The 14,649-nt window shown below is 50.8% G+C and overlaps 1 protein-coding gene across 1 annotated transcript; it reads right to left on the reverse strand.

Moving 5' to 3' along the window:
* On the reverse strand, positions 1-14,562 carry SPINDOC (spindlin interactor and repressor of chromatin binding). Its single transcript, XM_004383810.2, has 6 exons — positions 14,436-14,562; positions 10,327-10,656; positions 10,091-10,249; positions 9,840-9,965; positions 9,424-9,627; positions 1-358 (listed from the first exon to the last, which is right to left on the reverse strand). The coding sequence occupies exons 1-6, from the start codon at positions 14,560-14,562 to the stop codon at positions 147-149; spliced, it is 1,158 nt and encodes a 385-aa protein (XP_004383867.1). The 3' UTR covers positions 1-146.
* Positions 14,563-14,649: the final 87 nt, after the last annotated feature.

The raw sequence follows: 14,649 nt of genomic DNA on the forward strand, positions 1-14,649 counted from the left end.
TAGCAGTGGATGCTGCCCTGTCCTCTCCTCCATCCTGCCCTGGCACCCATTTTACTCTCTGCACCAGGCAGCCAAGCGGGGCAGCTCCGAGTTTTAATCCAAAGGAGGATGCTGCCTCCTCCCTCCATCCCTCCCCAGGAAAACACTTACACACCACTCCCTGCCTCGGGCTCCCCCCTCACAGGGGTGCTGGATTCCGACAGGACTGCCGGCCAATCTCGGGTGTCACCTGCTCCCACACCCTTGGTGCCCGGGGGGTGCTTGGACCAGTCCTGCAGGAGGCTGACAGCTGGTGGCTCCTCCATCCGCACGCGAATAACTTGAAGATCCAGTGTCCCACGGAGCCCTGGAGGGGGAGCTGGGCAGGGGTGGGAGAAGGAACAGAGTCAGGGCCCCCAGATCCCACCACAGGGATGCTCCCAAGAGCCTCTGCAAACCACACCTTCATCTCCACAGCTCAGCACCTGGTACAAGGGGAAACCCAAAGACAGCAGGAGGTGTCACTCTGTTGTCCAAAGCAAAAAAACCCCAAACCTGTTGCTGTCAAGTCGATTCCAACTCATAGCAACCCTACAGGACAGAGAAGAACTGCCCCATACGGTTTCCAAGGAGCAGCTGGTGGATTCCAACTGCTGACCTTTTGGTTAGCAGCCAATCTCTTAACTTCTGTGCCAGCAGGACTCCAAGGACCACACCAACCAGGAAATAAGGCTCAGAGCTCCTCATGCATAAGCCAGATGCCCTCCACTTATTTTGGCACATGGATACTTAGCACTGCACGCCCCTCCCCTCCCCTCCCCTCCCATTACCTTTAGCTGAGTCCATTTCATCTAAAACTTATTGGGCATCCTAGCCCAGTAAAAACAGCTGGGACTAAGGGGAGACAGGCCCAGGTCAGAGGACTCAAGGAGGTTGTGGGCACATATTAAAGCTGTGAACCTGGATGAGATCACCCAGGGAGTGAGTGCAGACCCTCGGCCGTGGCTTGGGGACTCATTCATGCATTCATTAAGTATGTAAGTGGCACCTCTTCTGGGCCTGGTGCTGTGCTGGGTGCTGGGGATAACAGAGCACATGAAACAGACTATCATCCTGCCCTGAAGAAGCTTACATTCCAGAGAAGGGAAGACAATCATATGACATGCTTCCAACTGGGGGAACTGAGAATGAACAGCCAGTGAAAGGAGAAAAACCCAGCAAGGAAGTGCCTGAGAGGCCAAGAGAAGCATGTCTCCGGGAAAGGTGAGCGCTGGTCCCTCATGACGGCCAGACCCAGAAAGCTGAGGGCTGAGAGCTGACTGCTGGATCTGGCTGTACGGAAGTCAACGGCGACCATGCCAAAAGCAGTGTGGGATGGTGAGGATGAAAGTTTGGCTGAAGTAGATTCCAGATAAATTAGAGGCAGTTGGTACAGAAAATGCTTTCCAGCTTTGTTGAAAAAGGTTAGGGGACAAATGAAAAAGCAGCGAGAGAGGGGTGAGGGGTCAAGAAGGGAGAAATAACAGCTATGTGTAGGCTGGTGGGAAAGACCCAGAAGAGAAGGAAGCATGGATGGTGCAACAGAGAGAACTGATGCACGGTGCTCTTGGTTGGGGGAGGAGATGGGCTACAGAGAGTGGGTAGCAGGGCTGGCCTTTGCTAGGAGTTTAGTGACAGTAGCAGGAGTGAAGACAGAATTCAGCCTGGGTGCTGGAAGGTGGGAGGAGGACATGCTTGTCTGCCTGGGTGGAGTAGAAGTGAACAAGCTGCCACTTACTACCTGAGCTCCCGAGATTCAGTTTCCTCTTCTGTAAAATGGAAACCATAAGACTTTATTCTCAAGGGCCAATGCTTTCTGGCAGCAAGGAGGGCAGAGGTGTAGGTGTAGGTGTAGGTGTAGGTGTAGGTGTAGGGGTGTGTGTGTGTGTGTGTGGGGTGTGTGTGTGTGTGTGTGTGTGTGTGTGTGTGTGTGTGTGTGTGTGTGTGTGTGTGTGTGTGTGTGTGTGTGTGTGTGTGTGTGTGTGTGGTGGACGTGGGGAGGCACGGGAGCATGAGTCAGGAACCAGAGGTCTGAGGCACAGTAGAGACAACTCCTTTCTAAAATCATGAGTGATCAGAGCCCCAGGGCGAGGAAAAGGCACCAGAGGGTTTATCCATCACCAGGACAAGCTGAGCCCCTTTAGCATCCTCCTTCCCTCCTGTCCCCACCCCAGCCCGTTTCCCTGAGCTTCACTTCCCTTCTTTCCCTCCTCATTTGTGCACGGTACCCTTTCTCCTTGGTCCAGCTTGGAAACTCACTGGGTCTGGTCAAGGGATCCATGCCAGATCACCAGGTCCTACTCAAACACCAGTGAGACAAAGTTTTTTTTTTTCCATTATGTGTGGGCGGGCCCTTAGGGCTCACCTCTCCTGGCCTCGACACCCTCCCCACTCCCATCCTGTGCAAAGTTCTAGAAAGTCTTCCCTGACTGCCTCACACTCATGTCCATCAGCTCAGCTGGCCTGACCAGTGACCTTCTCCAATTTCTAAACTTCTTTTTCAAAGTGGCAGAATTTTTATTCAAGCAAAATCCTCATAGAACTTTAATACATAAAGCAGCTCAAAGTAGGGGTGTTCTCGTTGAAGCCTCACAGGTTTCTGAGAAGCATGTTCAAACTTTGGCTTCTGGGAACAGACTGAAACCACGGGCCTGGAGCCCTTGCTCTGCCTCAGAAACATTATGGGGATCCCATTACCCTTCACTGCTCTGACATGTCCCCCCCAACGAAGCAGACTGTGAGTTTCCTGGGGACAAAGGCTCCCTTACTCACATAATTTCCCAGAGTGCTTTCCTCAGGGCTGGGCTCGAGGAACACTCGTTGTTACACGACTTGGTGTCTTCTGCAGTCGCCAGGCCATCTCCAGACTCTAAATCTGGCCACTGCTGAGAATACCCTGCAGTCTCCTCCACCCCTCACATCTTCAATCAGCTTGTCGAAACCTCTTCCTCGCAGACTCATCCACTCACTCCAAATAAGCCCGAAACCTCTGGGATTCTTTTCCCATCTACTCGCCACTCCATCCATGTGGAGTTAGGGCACAGGGTACCCCAGGACACGAAATGAAGGACCCCTTCCAAGAATGAAACCAAGCGATCCATTAAACAGAGGAAGGGGCCAGCCATCTAGGACAGAGATGCACGGAAGAGAACGAGGAGGCTCAGGAAACACTCAAGTCCAAGCAAAGCACGCAGTGTCAGGGAAGCCAGGCTGGAACGTGGCTCAAGCCGAAACTCAAGCAAGTTAAAACTGTGATCTATGTGATGGGGCGAGGCCTACCTCCAGATTAGAAAAAAGAAGAGTCCAGTATGGCAAATATAAATTTAAATAAATAAAAAGTACACACACACAGAGAGCTTTGTAAAAAGTCCGAAAGATACAAAGCAAACCATGAACAGTAGTTACCGCTGCTGAGTGACATGGGGCCAGGGGGTGACACGTGTTCTTCCCTTCGTGCAAAGCGCACACCTCATTTTTGAGAGCCCTGACGTATTTCTCTGAGCTCTAACTCTAAATGTACACTGTAGACAAGATGGGACAAGGATAGGCACTTCCTGAGCCCCTGGGATGCTGTGAGCAGTGCTTGGCTTGGGAGAAAGAGGAGCCAGGCTCAGCTTCCGCCCTGCTGGGACATATCCAGTCTCAGTGTGGTTACATGACTATGGCCGGCAGAATAATGACCCCCCAAAGATGTCCACGTCCTAACCCCTGGAACCTGTGTTTGTGACATGGCTAGGGGGAATTAAGGCTGTAGATGCAATTAAGGTTGCTAATCATCTGACCCTAAAATAGGGATTATCCTGGATTACCCAAGAGGGCTCAATGTAATCACCCAAAAAAACCAAGCCCATTGCCATCAAGTCAATTCCAACTCATAGTGAACCTACAGGGCAGAGTAAAACTGCCCCATAGAATTTCCAAGCCTGCAAATCTTTATAGAAGCAGACTGTCACATCTTTCTTCCGTGGAGCAGCTGGTAGGTTCGAACTACTGATCTTTTGGTTAGCAGCTGAGTGCTTGAGCCACTGTGCCACCACGGCTCCTTAATGTAATCACAAGGGCCTTTAAATGGGAAGAGGGAGACAGGAGAGATACCCAATATGGCATGCTGAGAAAGACTCGACTGGCCATTGCTGGTTTTGAAGATGGAAGGAGGCCACAAACCAAGGAATGTGGGTGGCCTCTGGAAGATGGAAAAGGCAAGGAAACAGATTCTCCCAGAGCCTCCAGAAAGGAGTGGAGCCCTGCTGACACCTTGATTTTAGCCCAGTGAGACCCACTCTGGACGTCTGACCTCCAGAACTGTAAGATAAGAAATGTGTATTGTTTTAACCCACTAAGTTTATGGTCATTTGTTACAGCAGCAATACAAAAACTAACATAATAACTATTGGTAAGAATGAACCATTTCTGATGCTAAGGAGCATTCTGGCTGTACTTCTTCCAAGACAGATTTGTTTGTTCTTCTGGCAAACCAAACAGACCAGCAGTTCGAACCTACCAGCCACTCCATGGGAGAAAGATGTGGCAGTCTGCTTCCGTAAAGTTTCCTATTTGTTAAAGGAGATGAAAACTCTCCCTTTTACTAATACTTTTCTAAGGGAGTCCCAGGGTTGTGCAAATGAATGCTCCTGGCTGCTAACTGAAAGGCTGGAAGTTCAAGTCCACCAGAGGCACCTCAGAAGAAAGGCCTGGTGATCTATTTCTGAACAATCAGTCACTGAAAACCCTATCGGGGTGCAATGAGTTTCTTTTCTGTGGCCTTTCTGGGTCTGTAATACTCCCAAAATGGCCGGTTGGGCTGCAGTCTCCCAAAGGATAGGTCAGTTTGCTAACTGCATAAGCAGCTTGCAATCCACCCAACAGGACTGGTTAGTTTACAATATGCCTCAAGGGTTAGTCGGTTTATGAAAGCCATGACTTGGTAGAAATTGACAAATTTTCCTATATAAGTGGCCAATCTCAGAGGTTTCTGGGGGACCTCCTGATCAATAGCCTGGAGAGAAGCATATCCTTTGACCCCAGGATCCCTGTGCTGAGAACCTCCTAGATCCAGATCAAGGGCCATACTGATAACACTAAAGACCAAGAGAAATGGTAGCATAACAAAGTTTATTAAGAAAATGTTCTGCATCCTACTTTGGTGATTGGCATATAGGGTCTTAAAAGCTAGTGAGTAGCCATCTAAGATGCTTCAATTGGTCCCAACCCGCATGGAGTAAAGGTGAATGAAGAACACCAAAGTCACAAGGAAAGCATTAGCCAAAGAGAAAGAAAAGGGCCATGTAAACCAGAGACTCCAAAGCCTGAGACTAGAAGAACTAGATGGTGGCCGGCTACCACCAATGACCACCCTGACAAGGAACACAACAGAGAGCCCCTGTTGAAGCAGGAGAAAAGTGGGGTGCAGAACTAACTTCTAGTAAAAAGACCAAACTTAATGGTCTGACTGAGACTGGAGCAACCCCAGAAAGCATGGCCCCCAGACTCTCTGCCAACCCAGCACTAAAACCATTCCCGAGGTCAACTCTTCAAAGATTAGACTGGACTACAGGACATAAAATGATACTTGTGAAGAGTGTGCTTCAAATGTGCAGCTCCTGTCTGTAGGTAAGATGAGAAGGCAGAGAGAGTCAGGAGCTGGCTGAACGGACTTGGGAAATCAGGGGTGGAAAGGAGAAATGTGTTCTCACAGTATAGGGAGAGCAATTAGGGTCACATAACACTGTATGTATAAATTTTTGTATGAGAGACTAACTTGAATTATAAACGTTCACTTAAAGTACAACAATAAAATGTAATAAAATGAAAATTTTACATAAAAGTAAAAAAAAGAGAAATGGCGGCAAGCACAATACAGCCAAGGGCAGAGAAATGGCAGCAGTGGTGCAAACTCCAGGAACAAGACTGGCAGACAGCAGCAGTGGGTGAGTTGGCCCACAGAGAAGACAATGATGGTGGTAGGTCCATGGAGTGGAGCTAGCTGGGCACCACCTCCAGATAGGAGGTCACTAACGGGGCAGGGTGCCTCATATAGACGAAGCAGCCACAGTCCAGCCTGTGTAGATGGACATCCAAGCAGAGCAAGCGGCAGCACGGAGGCAGAGCTGGACTGCTTCTGGCAATAGCAGACACTCCAGCTGTGCTAAGAGCAGTAACTCTAAGGCTGAGAAGACGCCTGTCCTGAGGGAAGCTGGGAAGAGGCCTGTTCTGAGGGGGCTGGGAAGAGGCCTGTCCTGAGGGAGGCTGAGAAGATGCCTGTCCTGAGGGGGGCTAGGAAGAGGCCTGTCCTGAGAAGGGCTGAGAAGAGGCCTGTCTGAGGGGGCCTAGAAGAGGCCTGTCCTGAGGGGAACCTAGAAGAGGCCTGTCTTGAGGGGGGCTGAGAAGAGGCCTGTTCTGAGGGGGTCGAGAAGATGCCTGTCCTGAGGGGGGCTTGGAAGAGGCGTGTCCTGAGTGGGGCTGAGAAGACGCCTGTTCTGAGAGGGGCCAATAAGAGGCCTGTTCTGAGAGGGGCCGAGAAGAGATCTGTCCTGAGGGGGGCTGAGAAGACGCCTGTCCTGTGGGGGGCCAAGAAGATGCCTGTCCTGAGGAGTGCTGAAAAAACTGTCCAGAGAGGGCCAAGAGGTTGCCTGCAAAGGTTTGGGCATACACCATACAGGAGAGCTCCATAAAAGTTTTGCCTCGAGAGCTGTCATAACGCTGGCCTAACCCAGGCACTGGCCCAGGGTTGTCCTGAAGCTGTTGGTTAAGAGCTGGACCAGCAAGCACTGAGCGATGGACCAAGCCAAGAAAAGTCGTGGAGAGAGAGAGAACAATCATAGCCACGCTGCACCTGATATTAGCTGACGACGCACCGGCCGAGACACACCTGCTGACACCTGATACATGGTGTGACTGCACAGTGACACAGAAATCGTGGTTGTTAGGTGCTGTTGAGCTGGTTCCAGCTCATAGCAACCCTATGTACAACAGAACAAAACACTGCCCAGTCCTGCACCATCCTCACTATCGTTGCTATGTTTGAGACCACTGTTGCAGCCACTGTGTCAATCCGTCTCATTGAGGGTCTTCCTCTTTTTCGCTGACCCTCTACTTTACACCAAGCATGACGTCCTTCTCCAGGGACTGGTCCCTTCTGATAACATATCCAAAGTACGTGAGATGAAGTCTCACCATCCTTGCTTCTGTGGAGCATTTTGGCTTTATTTCTTCCAAGACAGATTTGTTTGTTCTTCTGGCAATCCATGGTATATTCAGTATTCTTCGTCAACACCACAATTCAAATACATCAATTCTTCTTTCCTCTTCTTTATTCATTGTGCAGTTTTGCATGCATATGAGGTGACTGAAAATACCATGGCTTGGGTCAGGCACACCTTAGTCCTCAAGGTGACATCTTTGATTTTTAACACTTTTTAAAGAGGTCTTTTGCAGCAGATTTGCCCAATGAAATATATCATTTGATTTCTTTACTGCTGCCTCGATGAGCATTGTCTTAACTTAGGCTGGGTTCTCTACAGAAGCGAAAGCAGTGAAGCATATATATATATATATATAGAGAGAGAGAGAGAGAGAGAAAGAGAGAGATTTACCTAAAGAAAATGACTCACGCGGTTGTAGAGGCTGGCAAGCCCCAAGTCCACGGGTGAGGCATCAGGCTAGAGGCTTCTCCTGACTCATGCAGCTACGGGAGCTGATGAAGCCAAGGTCGGCAGGACAGACGGCAGGCCACTGGCTCAAGTCCCAAGAACCGGAGGTCAGATGATGATGAGCTGGATGCAGGATCCAGAGCAAGCAAGTGAGCTTTGCCACAATGTCCATATATATATATTTTGGATGCAGGCCACATCCCTGAGGAAAGTCCTCTTACAACTAATTGGCTGATCACTTCAGATCACATCGTGTAGGATGATTGTATCATCACATAACTGCCAAACCACTGAGAATCATGGCCCAGCCAAGATGACAGACAACCTTAAACATCACAGGCGTTGATTGTGGATCCCGGTAAAACGAAATCCTTAACAACTTCAATATTTTCTTCATTTATCACGATGCTGCTCATTGGTCCAGATGTGAGGATTTTTCTCTTATGTTGAGGTATAATCCATACTGAAAGATGTAATCTTTCATCTCCATCACTAAGTGCTTCAAGTCCTCTTCACTTTTACCAAGCAAGGTTGTGTCATCGGCATAATGCAAGTTGTTAAAGTGAGTCTTCCTAAACCTTGATGCCTCTTTCTTTTTCATACAGTCCAGCTTCTCCGATTATTTGCTCAGCATACAGAATGAGTAAGTATGGTGAAAGGACGCACACCTCTCTTGATTTTAAACCACACAGCATCCCCTTGTTCCTGTTTGAACGACTGCGTCTTGGTCTAAGCACGGGTTCCTCACGAGCACAATTAAGTGTTCTGGAATTCCCATTCTTCACAGTGCTATCCATAATTTGTTATGATCCACACAGTCGAATGCCTTCACATAGTCAACAAAACACAGGCAAACACCTTTCTAGTATTCTCTGTTTTCAGCCAGAAATTACCCAGAAATGGCCATGAGTAATTTAGGAAGGGTGGGGGGGTCTCCTTTTGGACATAATTGGGTTCCTCTCCTTTGAAGTTAAGTGGGGTACTCATTGGGGTAGTGGGGACTGATTCACCTGAAATCTGTTCCTGTTGTCTACTATTTACCTTCTACAAATAATAAAGCCAACTTTCAAGTGCCAACTCTCTGTAAAGCGTCATTGTGTGTACGACCCAATCAGACTGGATGGTAGAGTCTTTATCCTAGCAATCTCATACTTGGGATTTAGAGTACAACCTGTGTGTATACGGACATGTATGTGCATGTGCACACAACTTACCTACGGAGCACAGTTTTACTCTGACACACGTGGGGTTGCCCCACCATGGCAACTGTTTTTTAAATTTTTCCTAAGGACCAAATGAACTGCATATAGTTTCTTATAGTCAGTGAAACACAGCACAAACACAAGCGATTACTGCTATTACTAGATAATTTACTGAACGGTTTCCCACAGGAGACCTTGGTTCATTTTCTTCACTGGTCTATTCTTTCAACACCTGTTAACGGTTTAAATCCTGACCGCTTCCCTTTGGGCCCGTGCTCCCCCAGGGTGAGGAAGCGATCTCCCAGGCTCTGGGGAAGCACAGGCTCAGCCCAGCCTGACAACCCATTTCAGGAAACTCCCAAGCAAGGCTCAGAAAGACTCAGCTTTCTGGCCAACCTCCTGGAGCATTCAAGTCCCTGTGCCCTTGGCCCTGTCTCCCAGGGAACCTGAGCACCCACCCCTCCATCCTGGGCTCTGCTGAGCTGCCTCTCTGAGGCCAGAGCCCAGGGATGCGACCTGCCTGACTGCCCCGACATCCTCTCAGAAGAGCTCACCTGGAGAGGGACTTTGCAGCTGGCTGAAGCCTCCTTCACCCACGTTCCCCTCTATGGGCGAGTCCTTGTTCTCAGAAGCCCTGAGCTGGGTGTGGGAGAAGAGCTGGAGGACAAAGCCAGGGGGAAAGCTGCCATCGGTGAAGTGCCGTACCTCGGCTGGGGCTGCAAAAGTCTCCGTGGGTGAGTCAGGTGATGATGGGGGGTCTGGGAAGGGAGGGCAAGGTGGAACTGTGAGGTCAGGCATCTGGGCCTCCCAGCCCCACTCAGGTGAGAACCAAAGGCCTGAGCCCAAGGCCTCAGGTAAGCTGCCAGACGCGGTGCCCTTTCTGGGCTCTAGCCCCCCTCCCTGGCTCAGCCTTCCTCTTGAAATGCCACAGCCAGAGCCCACGCCCTGCTTCCCTGGGCCTCCCCTTCACCTGGGTCGGGGTCCAGGTTTTTGGTCATACGTCTGCCTCTTTTCTTTCTGACAGGTTCTTCCCCAGAGGGCTCCTTCCATCTCTGACCCCGGGACTTCTTATTTGCTGGTTCTGTGGCAGGGGCAGCTGCAAAGAGAAAACACCTTATGCCTGAACCCACCACCCCAAGGCTCCAAGACACCTGCCCAGCAGCACTTCTCTGCCCTGGCCCCCACTCTGCCTCAAGCACACTGGCTTCCCAGATGACTGACCAGGAAGCTCGAGGGGGCGAAGTCCCCTGGGCCGAGTCCTTTTAGGGAGGGCTTGGAGGGACGGGTTGTCCTCAGAGTCAAGGAGAACGACGATCTCGGCTGGCATCCTGGCAGGGTCTGGATCAGGGTCTGGGTCTGGATCCACATCCCGGCCCGAGTCTAAAGGGGGCAAATGCCAATGAGCCCCAAGGGCTCCAATAGGTTCTACTCCCTCCCCTCTTCCCAGGCCCAACTACCTGAGCTGGGTGGAGATGGCTGCTCAGCTTGAACGTCTTGCAAAAGGGCCACCCCCTCGCTCCAGGCCTCCAGGATGTTGCTCTTCTCGGACGGGCTCAGGTCCAGGGTGTGGGGATGCTGCTCGAGGATGTGCGTGCGGGCCGTGTCAGCTGAGGGGCAGCGGATCTCAGCACCGCACACCATGCAGAGCGCCCGCCCGCTGCCTCCTGGGCTATTCCCAACTAGGAACTCCTGCTCCCAAGACATCTGCTGCTTAGGCTCCTCGCAGCCATCACCACCTGCCTCCAGTAGGCTGGGCCTAGGCGGTGGGGTCTTCTCCTGCTGGGCCACTGTGGAGGGAGAGGAAGGGTGTTGTTATCAGGAAAGGTGCCCTCGGCCAACAGTACTTAGAACACGATTCCCCAAGCTTGGTGGTGTGTCTTTAGTGGGGGACAGGGCCTTCCTGTCCAAAGTCTCTCTCTCTCCCTTCCCCAGGAATCCACGTTGAGCACAGCCTATGCGCCTTGATATCTGCTGCTGCTGCTCCTGCTGTTGTTGGGTGCCGTCAAGTAGATTTCGACTCACAGCAATCCCATGTCACAGAGTAGAACTGCCCCATAGCATTTTCTTGGCTGTAATCTTTATGGAAGCAGATTGCCAGGCCATTCTCCTGTGGAGCTGCTGGGTGGGTTTGAACCTCCAACCTTTTGGTTAGCTTAATCGTTTGTGTCATCAGGGCTCCGGATGTTCTACCTTACACCATCTCTTCAGCTAGTTTTGGACTACAGATTAATGTTTTTCATTGGGCTACGTTCCAGCATGTCTTCAGCCTTCACACATCTGTCTAGACGCCTCTGCAAACTTCCTCACCTTCCCTCATGACCCTGCTCAAGTCATCACCTCTGTGAAGCCTTCCTGACTTCCCACTCTTGGTGGTTGACTGTATTCATGGCTGACTTCCAGGACATAGTGTGTTTTCTTGAAGGTGAGGAAGGTAAATTTACTCATCTTATCATCCCCACAGGGTCTGGCACATCACAGAGGAGATATTCAGGGAGCTTTCGGTCAGGCCTGCCTGTGTTTCCACAGGTCCAGGTTCTTCTGAAAGCCACCCCATCTTGTCAGAGCTGGCCTCCCTTCCAAAGGTGTGGTACTGCCTCCACAGGTTGGTCTGTCTGGCTTCTGATTTTTGTGCACATCAACCATAAGCTCCAACAGGGCAGGGTTCCTGTCTGGCTTGGCAAGAACCCACATGTAGCCTGGCAGCTCAATGCTTCTGCAAAGTGCCGATGATCCCTTATGGCTGCAACAGGAAACTCCTGATAGGATGGGACAAAATACAAACGTGGGGGGCCCCAACACCTGGGAACAGGACCCCCTTCCCATTGCGAAGGTCTAGGAAGGCTGCATGGAAGAAGCGGTGTATGATATGGATACGAGCATTAGCTTGGCATCAGAAGATCTAGGTCCAAACCTGAGATCCACCTATTTACTACGTAAGCCTGCCAGGAAGCCTGATCTCCTAGCTCGTCAGGCTTTTGTCCCCACCACTCCTCCCACACAGCTCGTCAAGGTCACCAATGCTAATCCCAGCGGTCAGCTCTTAAACTTCATCATTTGGTGGATCGCTTCTTCCATCTTGATTTTCTTCACTCAGCTTCCAGAGCACTAACTTCCTTTGGTTCTTCTCTTACTTTACTGGTGCTCTTAGTCACCTTTGCCGTGACTCACCCATCTCCTTTCTCATCTCTTCCCAGATATTTGCACGGCTCCCTCACTTCCTCCAGGTCATTGCTGGAGAACCAGCTTCTGAGGCCTTCTGCCACCCTATAGAAAGCTGTCACTTCCCTCCACCTAAAACCCATCCATTCCCCTTCCATGCTTTATCTTCCTCCATTGCACATATCACCACCTGACAGAATGAATGTCTGTTTTACTTATGGTGTGTCTCCTTACTACACTGCAGGCTCCATGACCACATGGATTTTGGATTGTTCATGCTTGCACCTCCAGCACTTTGAACAGTGCCTGTGACCAGTGGTGCTCATTAATATCTGATGAGGGAATGACTCCATCTCCAACCTGTAATTACTGGAGTCCTCCAGGACTCAGTGCTTGGACCACTTCTCTGTCCACCTCCTTCCTTTGATGGTCTCTAATTGCTTGCCTGTTGACAAATCCCCTATGTATATGTTTCCAGCCAGACTCTTCCATGAAATCTAGACCCATGTATCTAACTGTACACCAGACATTTCCACATGGATGTGTAACAGATATCTCACACTTACCATGTTCAAACTTTAATTCCTAAATCTCCCACAAACCTGCACCCAGCCTTCCCCATCTCAGTAAACTGGAAACCCATCCTTTTAGTTGCTCAGGCCAAAAACCTGGAATTCACCCTTTCTCTGATACCTCAATCTGTGAAGAAGCTTCTGCTTCTGGACTTTTGTACTTGCTATTCTCTCTGCTTAAAATGCTCTTCCTCCAGTTATCTACAAGGTTAGCGCTCCGTCTCCAATGTCTGTGCTCAAACTTCATCTTACTAGAAAAGCCACCTCTGACCATTCAGTATACCAAATAAAATACTCACGTCTCACTGTCTTTTCTCCTTATCCTCCTTTAGCGTTCTCCAAACCAACTGTCATTACCTGAGCTACTACATATTTACCTGTTCGTCTGTCTTTAGCTATTAGTGTGTGTGTGTGTATACATATATATTCCACAAGGGTGAGGTTATGTCTGCTTTGTTTACTGCCATTAGCATCCCCAGCCTAAATTAGCCTGGCATATAGTAAAAAATAATACAAAACCCAAACCTGTTGCTGTCGAATTGATTCCAACTACTCATGGTGACTTCATGTGTGCAGAGTAGAACTGCTACATAGGGTTTTCAACACTGACCTTTCAGAAGCAGATTACCAGGCCTTTCTTCCGAGGCAACTCTGGGTGGATTCAAACCACCAACCTTTCAGCTAACAATCGAGTGCTTACCGTTTGTGCCACCTGGGGGCTGTTGGCACATAGTAGGTGCCCAATATTTGTTGAATGAGTTAACCTTTCTGGACTTCTATTTCCTCATTTCTCTCAGTGGGGATAAAAGCTCCGGTGCAAGGTTGTTCAGAGGATTCACTGAGACAGCCTCTAAGAGCTTGGTTGGTATGAAAGCTCTGAGGAGGATAGCTGCCTTTATTTCCCTTGCTTATTTTATACCCTCCAGATTCCAGAAAGGATGAAAAGGCAGTCCAGACAGCAGACATTATGTTTAGCACTGTGGTTAAATGAATGAATGAACCTGTACCCTCTCCTTTCCCGCTGTCACAAGGCCTGGCCCCCAACCTCTTTTGGGTACTATACCTCCTAAGGCAAAACGTACTAGAGAATATAAACATATTTCCATATTCATGAATGTTAAGTCATCCACAAAGGTGGCCCTTTGTTATGGTTTTCAAGATCCTAGGGACTAAAGGAAATGGTGAGGGGGAGGGGAAAGCGAGCATTTCCAGATTGTTCTTCAAATCTCTCCCAAGGCCAATCTCCTAGGGTAGCTGAGCTCCCCCCACCCCCGCAAGCACCTCTTTTCCATAACCGGGTGTCGTGAGCAGTCCCATTCACCCCCGACGCACTAGAATCTGACACCTGTGGCTTATGCAAGCAGGCCTGGGGATGGGAAGCCTCGGGATGGGAAGCCTGGGGCGCCAGAAAGCTTTATACACTCAGGGCCTTTAAAATTCTCCTCTTCGAGGGCTGCCGCTATGCCTGCCTCCATCCTCCGAATAGCTGCGAACACCTGGCTGTCGCACCCAGCCTCGGGCCTGGAGGCCCTGAGGCCCCTCGGCCCAGAACACAGCCTGGCCCCCAGCCTGCCGCTGCCTCCCGGGAGCGACGGAAATCCAGGGCCGCCGGGGATCCTGTCTCCAGTGCTGGGCTGGGCGAGGAGGCGCTCGGGCGCGGGAAGATCCAGAGCGCGCGGGGCATGGATCGAAGGCTCCAGACCCTGGCGGGGGTGGGGGCAGGGAGGATTCGGGGAGGCCCGAGATTCCAAACCCTGGTGGGGGCGGAGCAAGAGGGCGCCCGGGCCCCGGCCCACCGCCCCTGACGCGGAAGTGGGGCCCCCTCCCCTTCTCACCTCTGAGCATGGGCTCTGGCCGCGGAATTACCGCCACCACCGTGGCCTCCGCTTCGTCCTCCGCTTCCTCACACTTAAGCGTCACCTCGAAGCAGTCGAGCGCGGCGCCCTCGGCCTTCAGAGCCATGGTGTGGCTGGGAGCGCGGTGATCGGGTGCCGCAGGAGGGCGCGCAGGCCTCAGCGCCGCCGCCTCCCGCCCGCGCAGCCCCCTCCG

The sequence above is a fragment of the Trichechus manatus genome, unplaced genomic scaffold (assembly GCF_000243295.1).
Source record: "Trichechus manatus latirostris isolate Lorelei unplaced genomic scaffold, TriManLat1.0 scaffold00113, whole genome shotgun sequence".
Classification (NCBI taxonomy): domain Eukaryota; kingdom Metazoa; phylum Chordata; class Mammalia; order Sirenia; family Trichechidae; genus Trichechus; species Trichechus manatus.

Coding starts and splice junctions, on each gene's coding strand:
- SPINDOC (XM_004383810.2), bottom strand. CDS start 14,562: ATGGCTCTGAAGGCCGAGGGCGCCGCGCTCGACTGCTTCGAGGTGACG. Junction 10,657..14,435: donor GCCAGAGCCCATGCTCAGAG/GTGAGAAGGGGA, acceptor CTCCCTCCACAG/TGGCCCAGCAGGAGAAGACC. Junction 9,628..9,839: donor AAACCTGGACCCCGACCCAG/GTGAAGGGGAGG, acceptor CTCCCTTCCCAG/ACCCCCCATCATCACCTGAC.